Source organism: Mus caroli, chromosome 2 (genome assembly GCF_900094665.2).
Source record: "Mus caroli chromosome 2, CAROLI_EIJ_v1.1, whole genome shotgun sequence".
Taxonomy (NCBI): Eukaryota; Metazoa; Chordata; class Mammalia; order Rodentia; family Muridae; genus Mus; species Mus caroli.
Window position 1 is genome coordinate 136,498,824 of NC_034571.1, and position 13,281 is coordinate 136,512,104.

The following is a 13,281-nucleotide window of genomic DNA, read 5'->3' on the forward strand; positions in this document are numbered from 1 at the left end:
CCAGGACAGCCAGGCCTACACAGAGAAACCCTGTCTCGAAAAAAAACCCAATAAATAAATAAATAACTTTAAAAAAAGAAAATGAAGCTACGCTCAGTGGCAGGCACACACCTCAACTCCTACTTACTTGGGAGTTTAGGCAGGAGAATTACTTGAGCCAATCAAGGCAACACAGTTCCAACAAAAGGCAAACGGTTTGTGATGGTGCACTCACTCCTTTAATCCCAGCACTCAGGAAGCAGAGGCAGAGGGATCTCTTTAAGTTCGAGGCCAGCCTTGTCTACAAATGAGTTCCATAGACTGTCTCGAAAGGTCAAACCAAATGACAATACCTGGTCAGCAGGCAGACTATATTGGAAAAGGCACACACGGCCAAACAGGAAAGGTTTGAAGCAAGGTGGTCATAGGTAAGGTGGTCATAGGTTGACTGGTGCCTGTGATGCTGAGCCCTGGCTTCTTATCCAGAGGATGAGAGATGACATCAATTGCTGTGGCGGTTTATCCTTTCCCTGCTGTTTCTCCATCAAAACAGCATGTTTGTTTTTCCTCTCCATGAGCCTGGACTGACCTTCTAAGCTCTTTTGTTAACAGAATGCAGTAAAAAGCACCACCATGGTTCACTGCTCTAGCAGAGGTGGGAAGGGTTTGAGGCAGTCTGCTTAGAACCCATCAGAAGGCTCCCGCAGTCTCCCTTGCTCTCTTAAAGCCCTGCCCATCTTCTTCCAGGATAGGCACTAGCCTAGCCTAGCCCTGCTGGAACTGAGTGTTCACATGGGGCAGCCATGGCCACCTCAGAGGCCACTCTCTACCAACAAGGCCAGCAGCCCTGAAGTCATAATGGCATGAGCTTAGCTACTAGAAATTTCCAGGCCGGGCAGTGGTGGTGCACGCCTTTAATCTCAGCACTTGGGAGGCAGAGGCAGGTAGGCGGATTTCTGAGTTTGAGGCCAGCCTGGTCTACAGAGTGAGTTCCAGGACAGCCAGGGCTACACAGAGAAACCCTGTCTCGAAAAACCAAAAAAAGAAAAAAAGAAAAAAGAAAGAGAAATTTCCAGTACAACACAGCAAATGAAAGAAACTGTGATATGCCTCTCAGAATATGGAAGACCTGAAGGCAAAATGCAGGCAAGGTCTCTGCCTTCTCATTGCCTTCAAGGGAGGGAAGGTTTATTTCAGCTCAGGCTCTTGGAGGGTTCAACCCTACCTCCTAGTCTCTTCCCTCCTCAATCTATAGACAGGTATTTTACGGAGCATCTTACTTACAGTGTCTTTCCAACTCCCCAGGGAGGAGAGTTCAGTCTGAGGATTTTCATCTCAAGATCTGCATCGAGGCCTGACCTGTCCCTAATATAGGAGACACAGAGCCCTCCCCCAGAATCAGGAGCCTCAGGCACCCCCAGCTCCTGAGCACACCAACTTTGATGCTGTTTTACGTAGAGAAGCTAAAAGGAAGGAAAAGGGCTTTAGCCTCAGGTGGCGGCCTCCTCTCAGACCCGGTGAGGCCAAGGCTAAGGCGTCTGGATGCAAGGAAGAGCAGAATCTCACTCGCTTCTGGGGCTCCTCTCTTCTCAGTGTCAGAGGTCGCCAGGTTTTACATTATATGCCACCAGTTATCACTACTGAAGATAGCTCAGATGTACGGTTGCCCTGGAAACTGCTGCTTACATCATCATCCAGAATTTGGAGGGAGCCCATCTACCCTTGGGCACGAGCAGGACCCAGCAAGTGAGCTTTTGACCTCAGAGGCCCCAAACTCCACCCCAAAAGACCTAAGGCATCATTTTCTGAACTCACACCCTTTGAAGACTGCCTGTCCACACACGTGCAGCCTGTCCCATTTTTCTCATCTTTGCCTGCTTTAGCCCACCATTTATATAAATGAACTCTCCCCTCATCAACTTTTCTTGAGAGAAAGCAGGTAGGATTTGTCTTTCTGAGTCTGGTTTATTTTGCCTGATACAATGATCTCCAGTTCTTGGGCTTTTTGTTTTTTCCACATGGGATCTGAGGATCAAACTAAGTTTGGTTCTCATGGTGACAAGTTAATTTAACAGCAGAAATGTCTTCCCAGTAACCCTTATGCTCCATAGCACCAGTCTGTCTGTCTGTCTGTCTGTCTCTCTCTCACACACACACATACACACAGGTTAAGTGGTCAACTTGCCCCCAAAACATTTTGCTATCTATCATTCTGAAATTAAGTCCTTCATAAATGGACCAACGTTACATGGCTATATTCAAGCCCCCTGAATAGAATGTTTGTTTGTATTGGACTACCTCTCGGGCTCGCCACAACTGGCTATAGCTCCCCAGCTTTTACATCTTGGCTGTTCATGTTCTGGCTTAGTATTCAACAGATGCAGTCCAGTGTATTCTATGCCAGTATAATGCCCACACCTCCCTCATTAAACCTTACTGGGGTGGCAGCCATGGCTACAGCTTCTTCTCTGTGTATTAGTGTTTTGTCTGTACATATGTCTGAACTCCACATGTGTGCTTGGTGCCTGGTGTCCATAGAGGCTGAAAAAGGGTGTCAGGTCCCCTGGATCTGTAGTTAACAGTTGTGAACTGTGCTGTAGGTGTTAGGAATCCAAACCCAGGTCCTCTGGAAGAACATAGTGCCCTTAACCACTGAAGCATCTCTTCAGCCACAGCTGAGGCTTCTTGTGGACCAACTCCTATTAAATTCACAGCTCATCATTGAGACAGATATACCTACACTCCCACCTGAAACAGGACCAGTGTCCCAAGTACTTCTCAGCAAGTAGGGACCAGACCCTTCACACCCTGGCACTCTTTCTGTACTTAGAATATATAGAAAGGGACAAATTGCACATGGCTCACTGATGTCAGGGAAAGAAGCAGTGACAGGAAGTCTAGATGATATGAACACTGAACCCTTCACAGAATCCTATTCTTCGGGAGCCACGACAAAGGCACGGGAAACACCGTGTAGAAAATAAATACTAAACCACAATGGGAAGGCAGCAAGACAAGAAAGGGCAGACTCCAGAGCCAGAATCCCCACACACAGCTCTGGATAGCTCACTTTCTGCTCCCTCCAAGGAAACCCCTTTCCGACCCTGTGTACTTCCTCAAGAAGTATTTAAAAACGTACTCAGAGGAGCCGAGGACCTGGCTCAGTGGTAAAGTGTTCTCGCCTAGTATGTGTGAGCAGGTACTTAGAACACTGCGGTCTCCTGCTCTTAAACACTGCTCTTATGGGCTCTGCAAACCAGCCTCTCCCCTTGGGCAGCTGGCAGCAGGAAAGCTGACCAATCAGGCCAGAGAGCAGCTTCTCGGTGGGAAGAGGCAGCTGAGGAAGCAATGAAATTAGAGACCAGCGCTGTAAATTACAGAAGTGAAACTGCAGGCCGGGAGCCTTTCATTAACTCAACCTGCTGGGAAGAGGCCCAGCTAAGGAGAAAACCAAGGAAAAGGCTATTATATTCCTGGGAAAGAGGGGAGATGATTGGGAGTCCCATCAAAGCCTAAGGGTCCATACCTGTCTGTTCAGGTCCTGTCCCTTACTGACTGACTCCAAGGGAGAGTCCTAGATGTAGCTGGGATCTTGGGTCCTGGGACCTAGTCTCTCCACCTCATCTTCCTCAGCTGCAAAGTGAAGCTGGCCTATCCCAACTCGTTGGAAGTGACACACTGAATGAACCAAGTAGTCTCAGCCTTGACTTTAGCTCACAAGAACATGCATATCTCTTATACTATCAACCCTGCAGACACACTGGTGCCCATCTGTAATCCCAGCACTGGGAGAGAAGGTAGAAGCCTGCTTGGGCTACAAAGCAAAACTCTGGCTCAAAACCCACCAAATTATAAACAATAAAATACCAATACCCAGGCTGTCTCCACTCCCACTGAAATCTAGGTCTTTAAGGATGGGAAGGGTTGGAGGCCCTGATGCATGAGGGGCCTTAGGAACCTGAGACTGTGGTGAATATGGAATGTGGGTGGGGCCAACAGCAGGGACAGTGTTGAGAGCTTCCAGTTCCACTTGCTGAGTATAAGCCACTGAGCGGCAGGTGGCTGAAACCAGCACCGTTTCATTATGTCAAGCCCATCTGGACAGAGGCCAGATAGGGCTGAGTGGAATGGTCTAGCTATGTCACTCAATGCTAGGGGCTTTAGTTAGGAAAATACAAACAGCCCAGGATTTCAGTGCGCCTGGATCTGGCACTGGGAACATAGCTCAATGGTTGGGCATATAATCAACAAGCATAAGGTCCTGGATTTCTAATCCCTAGTGAACACATATATATGCATGGTTATGCATGTGCACATGCCCACACACAGTGCACATGTGCCCCTAAATTAAGATGTAAATTAAGTTTAAAAAATGAACTTTAAACTTCTGTTCCTCAACTGGTGCTGGCGGTGCACACCTTAAATCCCAGCACTCGGGAGGTAGAGGCAGGTGGATTTCGAGGCCAGCCTGTTCTACAAAGTTCCAGGACAGCCAGGACTATACAGAGAAACGCTGTCTCGAAAAAAACAAAACTTCCATTCCTCAATTGCATTAGCTACCTTTCAAGTCCTCAGCATAGAACTGCCAGACTCAAATAAAACATACATGATTCCCAGCAAAAATTCAAATCTCAGATCAAAGAAACAGTATTACTGTCAAATACTACATGGGAAATGCTTAAGAAAAATCTGGCTATTAGCTAAAAGTCAAGATTGGCAGTGTTTTGTATTTTACCCAAACCCCAGCATTCCCTCTTACAGCACGGGACTCTGCTATGGGGACCTCAAGAGGACTTGAAGCTGGGACTCAGCAGGAGACAGGCCTTCCCCATCTGTGGCCGGCTCCCCACTGAACTGCAGCTGGGCTCCATGAGGAAGTAACCCTAAAACATGGTTTCCTCTGCTCTGTACTTGGGAGTTGTCACTCAGTACCACCCCTTCATAGCTGGCACTCATGTCCCTAGAACAGAGCCAGATTGAACGGAGCCCTAGGCTAAGCTGAAATCAGACTCCAGCCAATGTTGGTGAAGATCTATGACCTCACTTCCCTTTTAGCTCAGCCCAACAAGAGCCCTTCCGAGTAGCAGGTGCCCCCAGCTCTCGTCCCTAACAAGTGACAGGCAGTCTCATTCCTCCTATTCTGGGATTCACTGCAAGCTAGCAGTCTTCTGCAGGACTCAAGGAACAGGCCACAGTCAGCTGCACCCAACTCTGCACACAGCCTATGTACACACACTCTCATTGGCTCCTTCCCTGTCTCTACAGGATACTTTTCAGGAATCTATTCTTGCCACACTTTCTGCTCCATCTCTCATATCCCAGCCAGAATCCTTATACAATCAACAAATCCAAGGAGCCCTGAGGCCCTGTGGTGACTGCAGCTGGATTCAGCTGGACACACAAAAAAAGCTGGCTCCAGATTGCTCTAAATTGCTTTGCAGGACCCTCCCTGAAGCAGAACAAGGCAGATAGGAAGTAGGAACTACACTCACTAGCCGGGCGATGGTGATGCACACCTTTAATCCCAGCACTCGGGAGGCAGAGGCTGGTGGATTTGAGTTCCAGGCCAGCCAGGGCTACACAGAGAAACCCTGTCTCAAGAAAAAAAAAAAAAAAAAAGACAGACAGACTACACTAAGAACTACCAGTAGCTTAGGGCCTGGGTCACTGACAGTCTGACCTGGCAGCAGTTTGCATTCGCTGCTTTGGACTTTGCCTTGTTTTGGGGCTATCCATCGGGAGTACAAATTAGAACGTGAGACAAGCTGCAGTCAACAGTCCTAACAAGTGGCCATCCGTCCAGTGTCAGCAAAACATGTCAGGAGGAAACCTCTCAAAGAGATGCCCTGTCCCATTCATCAGACAAACTACTGCTCATGGGCAAGAGCTGAAAAACAATCAGAACTATCCTTTGCACAAAACCTAAACATTCCAACAGTACTCAACAAAGTTTAAAGGTTTGAAAGAAGGCAGAAAAATCTGTTCAAAAGAGCTTCTGGGAAAGCCCAGGGCCGTTCAGTATACCAAACCCACAGCTGGAAGAAATCCAACATCCTAAGTTGTTTTTTTTTTTTTTTTTTGACCTGTGTGTGACACACAGAGCCAGGCCCACTCACTAATATTCAAAAATAATTTCCTAGGCCCCTGGAAATATCCCAGGGAGTACTCCATGGGGAAAAGGGCAGAAGCAGAGCTCACTGGACTGGTTTGTAACAACACCCTAGGGTGTGATCCTCAACCTTCTCTCAAGGCACTTTCTATTCAGTTGGAAACCAGAAACTAGCCCCCAAAGGGAAAAGAAGCCTGGAGATATTTGACTGTTATGCTGTTCCAGTCATATATGTAATACAAATATGTATCTCAGCTATCCAAATCTGCAGGGAACATTGGGCAGCCCAGCCAGACATAGCCATGTATTGAGGTACACTAGGTGGAGGTGAGAATGTCCCAGACATAGCCATGTATTGAGGTACACTAGGTAGAGGTGAGAATGTCCCTGGCCCTCATTTTCAGCTCTGCTTCTCAGACAGGTCGCAAGTCATGGCTTTGAACAAGTATTACCTCCCAGCTGCTGGATGAGTTACAGAACACAAGGGCCTCAACCAGGAAGGCTCTTGACTAGGAACTAGGCTTCCTACTCTAATGGTACTAGAGATGATTAGGTCATTTTTCCTGTTATGATTGACATCTTAGCTAAATGACCTGAAGAACTTTGCAGGCCAAGACCGCTGTTTTGAACTAGGCTCTGCCTGTTTTTCCTCTACTGAAAATACCTTTCAATGGATATCCCACTCTACAGAAGACCCAGTTATCTCAGTCTCCAACAGTGAGACAGGGAGACTAACACAGAACTTACAGGGTGGAACAAGATTCACCATTTTTAGTTTGCTACTCAAGATCAGTCTGGTCTGGAACTGGGATACAAGGTGCCTCACGAGGGTGCTGCACACTTCAGCTCAATGGTCTAGCCCCTAGGGGTCTATAGTCTTGTTCACGGTTGGAAATATAGAACTTGGACACTGTGGACAAATGAAAGGACGCAACTTTCCCAGGGATACCACTTGGGATCATACCCCAAGAAGCCCACCTTTAAAGCCTCTTCCCTGCTTACACCACTTTGTGATGAGTTTCAGAGTTTCCCAAGCGCTCAGGAAGCCTTACTCTGAAGCCAGCAGAATTATGTTGACATCCTGTGAGAACCCACCCAATGGCAGCCTCAATAGTATCGGTATACTAAGGGTTCCCTTTCAATCTGTGCCTGCTGGGACCAACCAAGGAACGCTGCATAAACAAGTCTACCTACAACTGTGCAAGGGTTCAACCAACTAATAAGCTTCAGGTGGCTGCATTCCAGGCAGGAGGTAGATAGAACTAAGAACCTTACATGCAACAACCAATCTTGACGGAGGAAGGCCAATACTCACATAGGTATGATCACGTAATCATGTGGCTCTAGTCCAGGTACCCACTACCACTGAAATGTTGTGAGTGCCATTGTGAGCAGTCTAGGAGTGACAGGTAAGAAAAGAGCCAGAAACCAGACTTTGTTGTGAAATCTTTGTTTAAATAAATCCAGACTCCCATCAATTTGTGCTATGGAATCAATACAAACAAACCAGTTTAGGTAGGACCCATCCCCCAAGTATTCATATACAGCAAACAGAGCCAAGCCTCAGTCTTCAAACCTGAGACTGAGCCAGCTATGTTGGTATACCATAACTACAGAACTCCAGAGGCTGTAAAGCTGAGGCAGTGGAGTCCTGGGTTCAGAGCCAAATCCTGTTTCAAAGGAATACTGAGGGCTGAACACTGTCAATGGTTTGCACAAAGCCCTGGCTCAATCCCAAAGATGTGAGTAAAGGTTACAAGAGGGCAGCTAATGAATCTTTTCCACCTGTGGAACTGCCAGCATTCTTGAGGTCTAGTTTTCTACAAAAACACTCCATATGGTAACATGGATTATCTTTATTATATACTTTATAAAAACATCCAAAGCACAAACACACATGCCCCACCATCAGGGAGTGTCAGAACTCTAGATTCTCCTTTTCTCTCAAGTATTTATATCCCAGTTACAAAAATGGAGCTGTAAAGGATGTAAAAAGACATGAGATCTTGCTTGTTATTGTACAAGCATCTGAAGTGATCTTGACAAGAGGGAGCAAAATCTACCTAAATAAAGAGTGTCTGCCACATGCCCACAAGCAGTCACTGTTTGTTGTAATTCACACCTGACATGTCTGTAGGAGCAGACATAGGAAATGGAGACAGACATGGGCCAGGCTATTGCTTCTCATTTCCAGAAGGCACACATCTCCATACCATTTATTAGTAATTCCTGACAGTCTATAGGAGAATCTGTTAGATTCTACCTACTTTGAGGTATTAAATGCATAAGAAAAGGATTAGTTATGTCCAAGTAACATGCAATGAAAATATCTTTAAACCAACATGGTTAAGTGTTAAGATTTTTAGAAATCAAAATATTTATTCACATGATTTTAAACTAGTCAAAGCTATTTCTTTTGCAGTAATGATTTAAGTGCAAGTGATGCTGGCTTTCACATTGGTGTCCTTCAGAGTAAAGGCAGGTCAGTTGTTCTTGAATAAGTCAATGCAGCTCTGCAACAGGGAGACGTTGTTCTAAAAGAAGGGGGGGGGGGGAGAAATGAATGAAATAAACCCAGATACAGCTTTATCATGAACTCTGAATCTGAAGTGACCAAACCAAGCTGACACTCTCCTCCATGAACCTCTAAGTTACAACTACCTAGCACCACCCACATTCTGCTAGTCAGAGGGCTCCAGGCTAAAAAGCCGGAGGCCTCTCCTTCTACAGCACCCCAATCCCAAATTGCCCTAAACACTTTGTTCTGTAATGTTGAAAACTGAGGCAGACTTGATGAAGGCCTGTCCAGGTTGCTGCAGACTAACAATATTCTGAATAGGCTAGTAACTGCCAAAGACCCTTCCATGGATTGCTGTTACTAGAAAACCAAACCTATGTACTACACTGAGAACCCTTAAGCACAGGCATCAAATTCTTAATCCACTGTTCAACTAAGAACCAAACATGTGCCATTTCTTTGCTGAGTCACCGCTAAGTTTGCACCACAGGCAATGAATGGAATTTTAGGTTTTTTACTTAGTCCTAACACTAATCAGGCAGAAGTAGGTCTCTGTGAGTTCCACATCCACTGCTAAAGCTACAAAGCAAGTTTTAAGACACCAGAGCTATAGTTAAGATGTCTCAAAAACAAACAGACAAAAAAACCCAATCTGAAATGCCCTCCTCCTTAGGATACATGATTGTCTTCAAACTTCTCCTGCATTAGCCTTCAGCACTACCACACACCAAGGTTCATTAGAGATTACTAACAAAAACCAAAGCAAGATCTTGAGAAAGTGGTCTGTCAGGCCTGTAAGAATCAACTTACTCTGGCATGCTTTATTTCCAGTTCAGACATTTCGATCAGGTTCTTTCGAAATGCTGCTACTCTCTTCCGTTTGAAGTTTATCAGCTCTATGAGAATAAAGAGTTAAAATTTACCAAACTATAAGAAATTTTAATTTTCCCACACATTACAGCATCCAAATACCCCTATCACAAATGACCTCCAGACCTAATGCCAGTCAATATACACTACACACATGTCATACACATTGCCTGTATGTGGGCCACACCACTCAATCACACACCTTGGGTCAGAGAACTGGTAGCTCAAGATTGCCCAAAGTTGGAGTACTCACTATAGCTGGCAGGATTACAGATACATGGCTTCTCTTTCTTTCTCTCTTTCTTTCTAAAGGCACGGTTTCTCTGTATAGCCCCAGCTGTCCTCGAACTCAGAAATCCACCTGCCTCTGTCTCCCAAGTGCTGGGATTAAAGGTTTGTGCCACTGCTTGGCGAAAAAACTATGTTTTCTTATAAAAACTTGAGGGTAAGAATCAAGTCCACTGTCCTATTATAATTACATTTATATGAGGAAATACAATAATATTTGTACTGGGTTTGTTTCATGCCCACCCAAGCCAAGATACATGAGATCCTCCCAGGAAAAGACAATACCTCACATTCCAGCCTTTGACATTGCTGGTGAACTCCTAGTTAATTCAGACCAGGATCTCATCTGGGAAGCATGCTAACCAACGATCCCACTTCTGTATCACTGATTTCTTTCAGATAACCCAATACTATCTGATATTGAGGCATGAACTCTCTTCTACCTCCCACACGTTCATGGTGATAACTCTAATATACTCCTATAGCTTCTTTCCAATAACCAGTGTCCTTTCACAGTGACCTAATTATTGTGTGCATGTACTGTGTCTGCATGCATGCATTTATGTGCTTACATCCCTATCATGAAGAGGCGTCACCTGAAGCCTGGTGATAAGCTGATTCTCCAGCCCCTCCCCAAACTAACAGTTGAGTTTTCTTTAGTGTTACCATTTATCTTCCTAGCTAGGGAAGCTGTTTATTAGAGCTCTAACCCCAGCCCTATGGGGAGGGGGCTTACTTCTGATAATTACTATTATTTTTTTCCCAAGTGAAAACTAGATACAGAAGAAACGCTCAACCTTCTTTTGCAGATTCAGAAAGCTGTTCAAACTTCTGGCAGCATTCCTGCTGATGAGTCTCTGCCAACTTGACATCTTTGCTTTTCAACCGGGCCTTGTCCAAAGCTTTGTTTGAATTCTCATAGTCAATTAGGGCTTTGGTACGTCTATACAGGAGATCCTGGAAAGATTAACAATCATGATGTAAAAAAATCTCCAAAGAAATAATCATATCTGAAAAGCATATATATGCATGTGTCTCTATAGCGTGCATGCAAAAGTCTAGAAAGCGTCCAGTGTCAACATTTTGAAAAAATGGCAAGCCGCTAGCCCATTTCTCTATCTTGCATAAAGATTTTATTTTCCTAACTATGTGGACATAACTGCACACATGAGTCTGGAGGTACAGGCCACCTGATGTGGGATACAGGATATTAAACTGCTAGGCCATCGCTCTAGCCCTTTACCCAGCATAATCTTATGCTGATATAGCTTATTAATATTGTACTTGCCTAGCATGTTCTAGGTCTGATCCCAAGCAGCAGGGCAGAAGGGGGGACAATGAGGCTATTTAGTTTCTGATGTTTTGAAGATCATTTCCATAATCATTATATAAAATATCACACGTAAAAATTTCCTTCTAGTTGAATCAGTAATTGAAGATATTTCAGAAAATCAAACAGCATATCAAACATGTTTATTTACTGCTGACTGAGTTAGGGAGAATGCCACTGAGCCATGACCTAGAGGAACACCCATGACCAAGAGCCTGCCCCATGAATCCCACTTTTGGAAATTAGTATCTAACTTGAATTATGTCTAACATAACACAAAACCTAGAATTTCAGAGATCCAGGCCAGTGAGGCCCCATTTTACAAGGGAGTAAAATGCATGGCACTGAAAGAAAAATCCACAAGGTTAGTTGTTCTCAGGTCTTCACATATCAACACAAACACTGAAAACAAGTGTACCTCAAACATTCCTCTCAAACCCAGAGGAATTATCTTAAGCAGTCAATTTCTGGTTATGGCAAGATGAACTAGTGCTGCTAAGGGCTAAATAATTCCTACCTTACCTTTGCAGCCTCTATGTTGAGCATGTAGTATCGGAGGAGCTCTGTCAGTTTTAAGTCTTCATCTGATGAGACTCGACCTTCCACTTTCTATTTTAAATAAATAAAGGTCACCAGTTATCACCCAGGCAGAAATCTATGCACCTTAACTAAATGGTACCAAGACCAACACAAAACTTCTTACCCTAAGTTTTTCAAATAGCTCTGCAACTTTCAACAGGTACCTGAAAGTATACAGAAGGTCACAGTTCAACGTCTTAGCTCTCTAGGATATATAAACTTATTATAAATCTTAAGACTTGATTCTCGGGCGGTGGTGGCGCACGCATTTAATCCCAGCACTTGGGAGGCAGAGGCAGGTGGATTTTTGAGTTTGAGGACAGCCTGGTCTACACAAAGTGAGTTCCAGGACAGCCAGAACTATACAGAGAAACCCTGCCTCAAAAAAACACCAAAAAGTCTTGACTCTCCTGCCTCCTGGGTGCTGGAAGTGCATGCATGCAGGCAAGTGATGCTGCCACCAGGGCTTTGCAAACGCTAGTAATTTTTAGTGAGAAGATGGGGATGAGGAAGGATCAATGGGCTGAACTAAGGGCCTTGCATAAACTAAGGCAGCACTCTGCTTAACTACCACCTCAGCCACCCAAGACGTACTTTTTGATGACTGTGGGTTCTTCTAAGGCCAGGCTATGCAAGCAGGCTGCAGTGTGGATATAGTCGTCAGCAACATCTGGAGAAACAAACAGATTTTCATCTGAGCAGAACAGGCACACATCAGAGCTGTGTAAGTAACCAAATGGGTAAAGATATTTACTTTTGTGAGATCTGGTCATTTTGTCTGCTTTAGCACAGGAATCCTTGATCCTGTTGTAATAGTTAATAAGGAAATTCTTCTCTTGCTCAAAGAAGTCATCCACCTCCTAAAAAGAAGGGGAAAGAACCAATGTCAAGGATAGGAACATGTATAGTGCTAGAGAAAACACAGGCAATCTGGCACATTCGTGGCTGAGGTGGTGACTAAAGAATCGAGTCTATCTTGAGAACCTGCCTCCAAACCAAACAAAATGGTCACCTAATTTTAACCAGTACAGACTAGATTATCCTGACACTTAATATTTGTAATTCTCAAGACTGATAAAAACAATCAGCTACTAACAGACTAAATCAGCACAGAATCATTTATGAATGGCAAGTAAATACTGACATCTTCCACAAGTGCATTTGTCAGGTGGGACACTGCCACATCGACCTAGCCTTGATATCATGTGTGTCCCTGGGCTTGGTTTTTATTTTAATTTGGCTGACTACAGACTAACAATATGGGCAACTCCTGGTAAGCTTTTGCCAATAGCAACAGACCCACAATGCATACACACAAAACCCACAGTATGCCTAAGAAACACCATTTCTTTTTTGTTTTTTTGTTTTGTTTTTTTTAAGACAGGGTTTCTCTGTATAGCCCTGGCTGTCTGGAACTCACTCTGTAGACCAGGCTGGCCTTGAACTCAGAAATCTACCTGCCTCTGCCTCCCAAGTGCTGGGATTAAAGGCCATCTTCTCACTAAAAATTACCAGCGTTTGCAAAGCCTTGGTGGCAGCATTACTTGCCTGCACGCACTTCTACCACCCAGGAGGCAGGAGAGTCAAGTCTCTTTTTTTTTTTTTTTT

The 13,281-nt window shown here is 44.7% G+C and overlaps 1 protein-coding gene across 1 annotated transcript in view; it reads right to left on the reverse strand.

Annotated features, from left to right (window-relative positions):
- Positions 1 to 7,928: 7,928 nt before the first annotated feature.
- Positions 7,929 to 13,281, reverse strand: part of Snx5 (sorting nexin 5) — a 19,517-nt gene continuing 14,164 nt past the window's right edge. The window contains exons 8-14 of the mRNA XM_021152664.2: positions 12,428 to 12,533; positions 12,268 to 12,343; positions 11,798 to 11,837; positions 11,617 to 11,703; positions 10,562 to 10,721; positions 9,417 to 9,502; positions 7,929 to 8,622 (exon numbers count right to left, since the gene is read on the reverse strand). Of these exons, the coding sequence (XP_021008323.1) occupies positions 8,572 to 8,622; positions 9,417 to 9,502; positions 10,562 to 10,721; positions 11,617 to 11,703; positions 11,798 to 11,837; positions 12,268 to 12,343; positions 12,428 to 12,533 (606 nt within the window). The 3' untranslated portion in view covers positions 7,929 to 8,571. The remainder of the gene's footprint in view (positions 8,623 to 9,416; positions 9,503 to 10,561; positions 10,722 to 11,616; positions 11,704 to 11,797; positions 11,838 to 12,267; positions 12,344 to 12,427; positions 12,534 to 13,281) is intronic.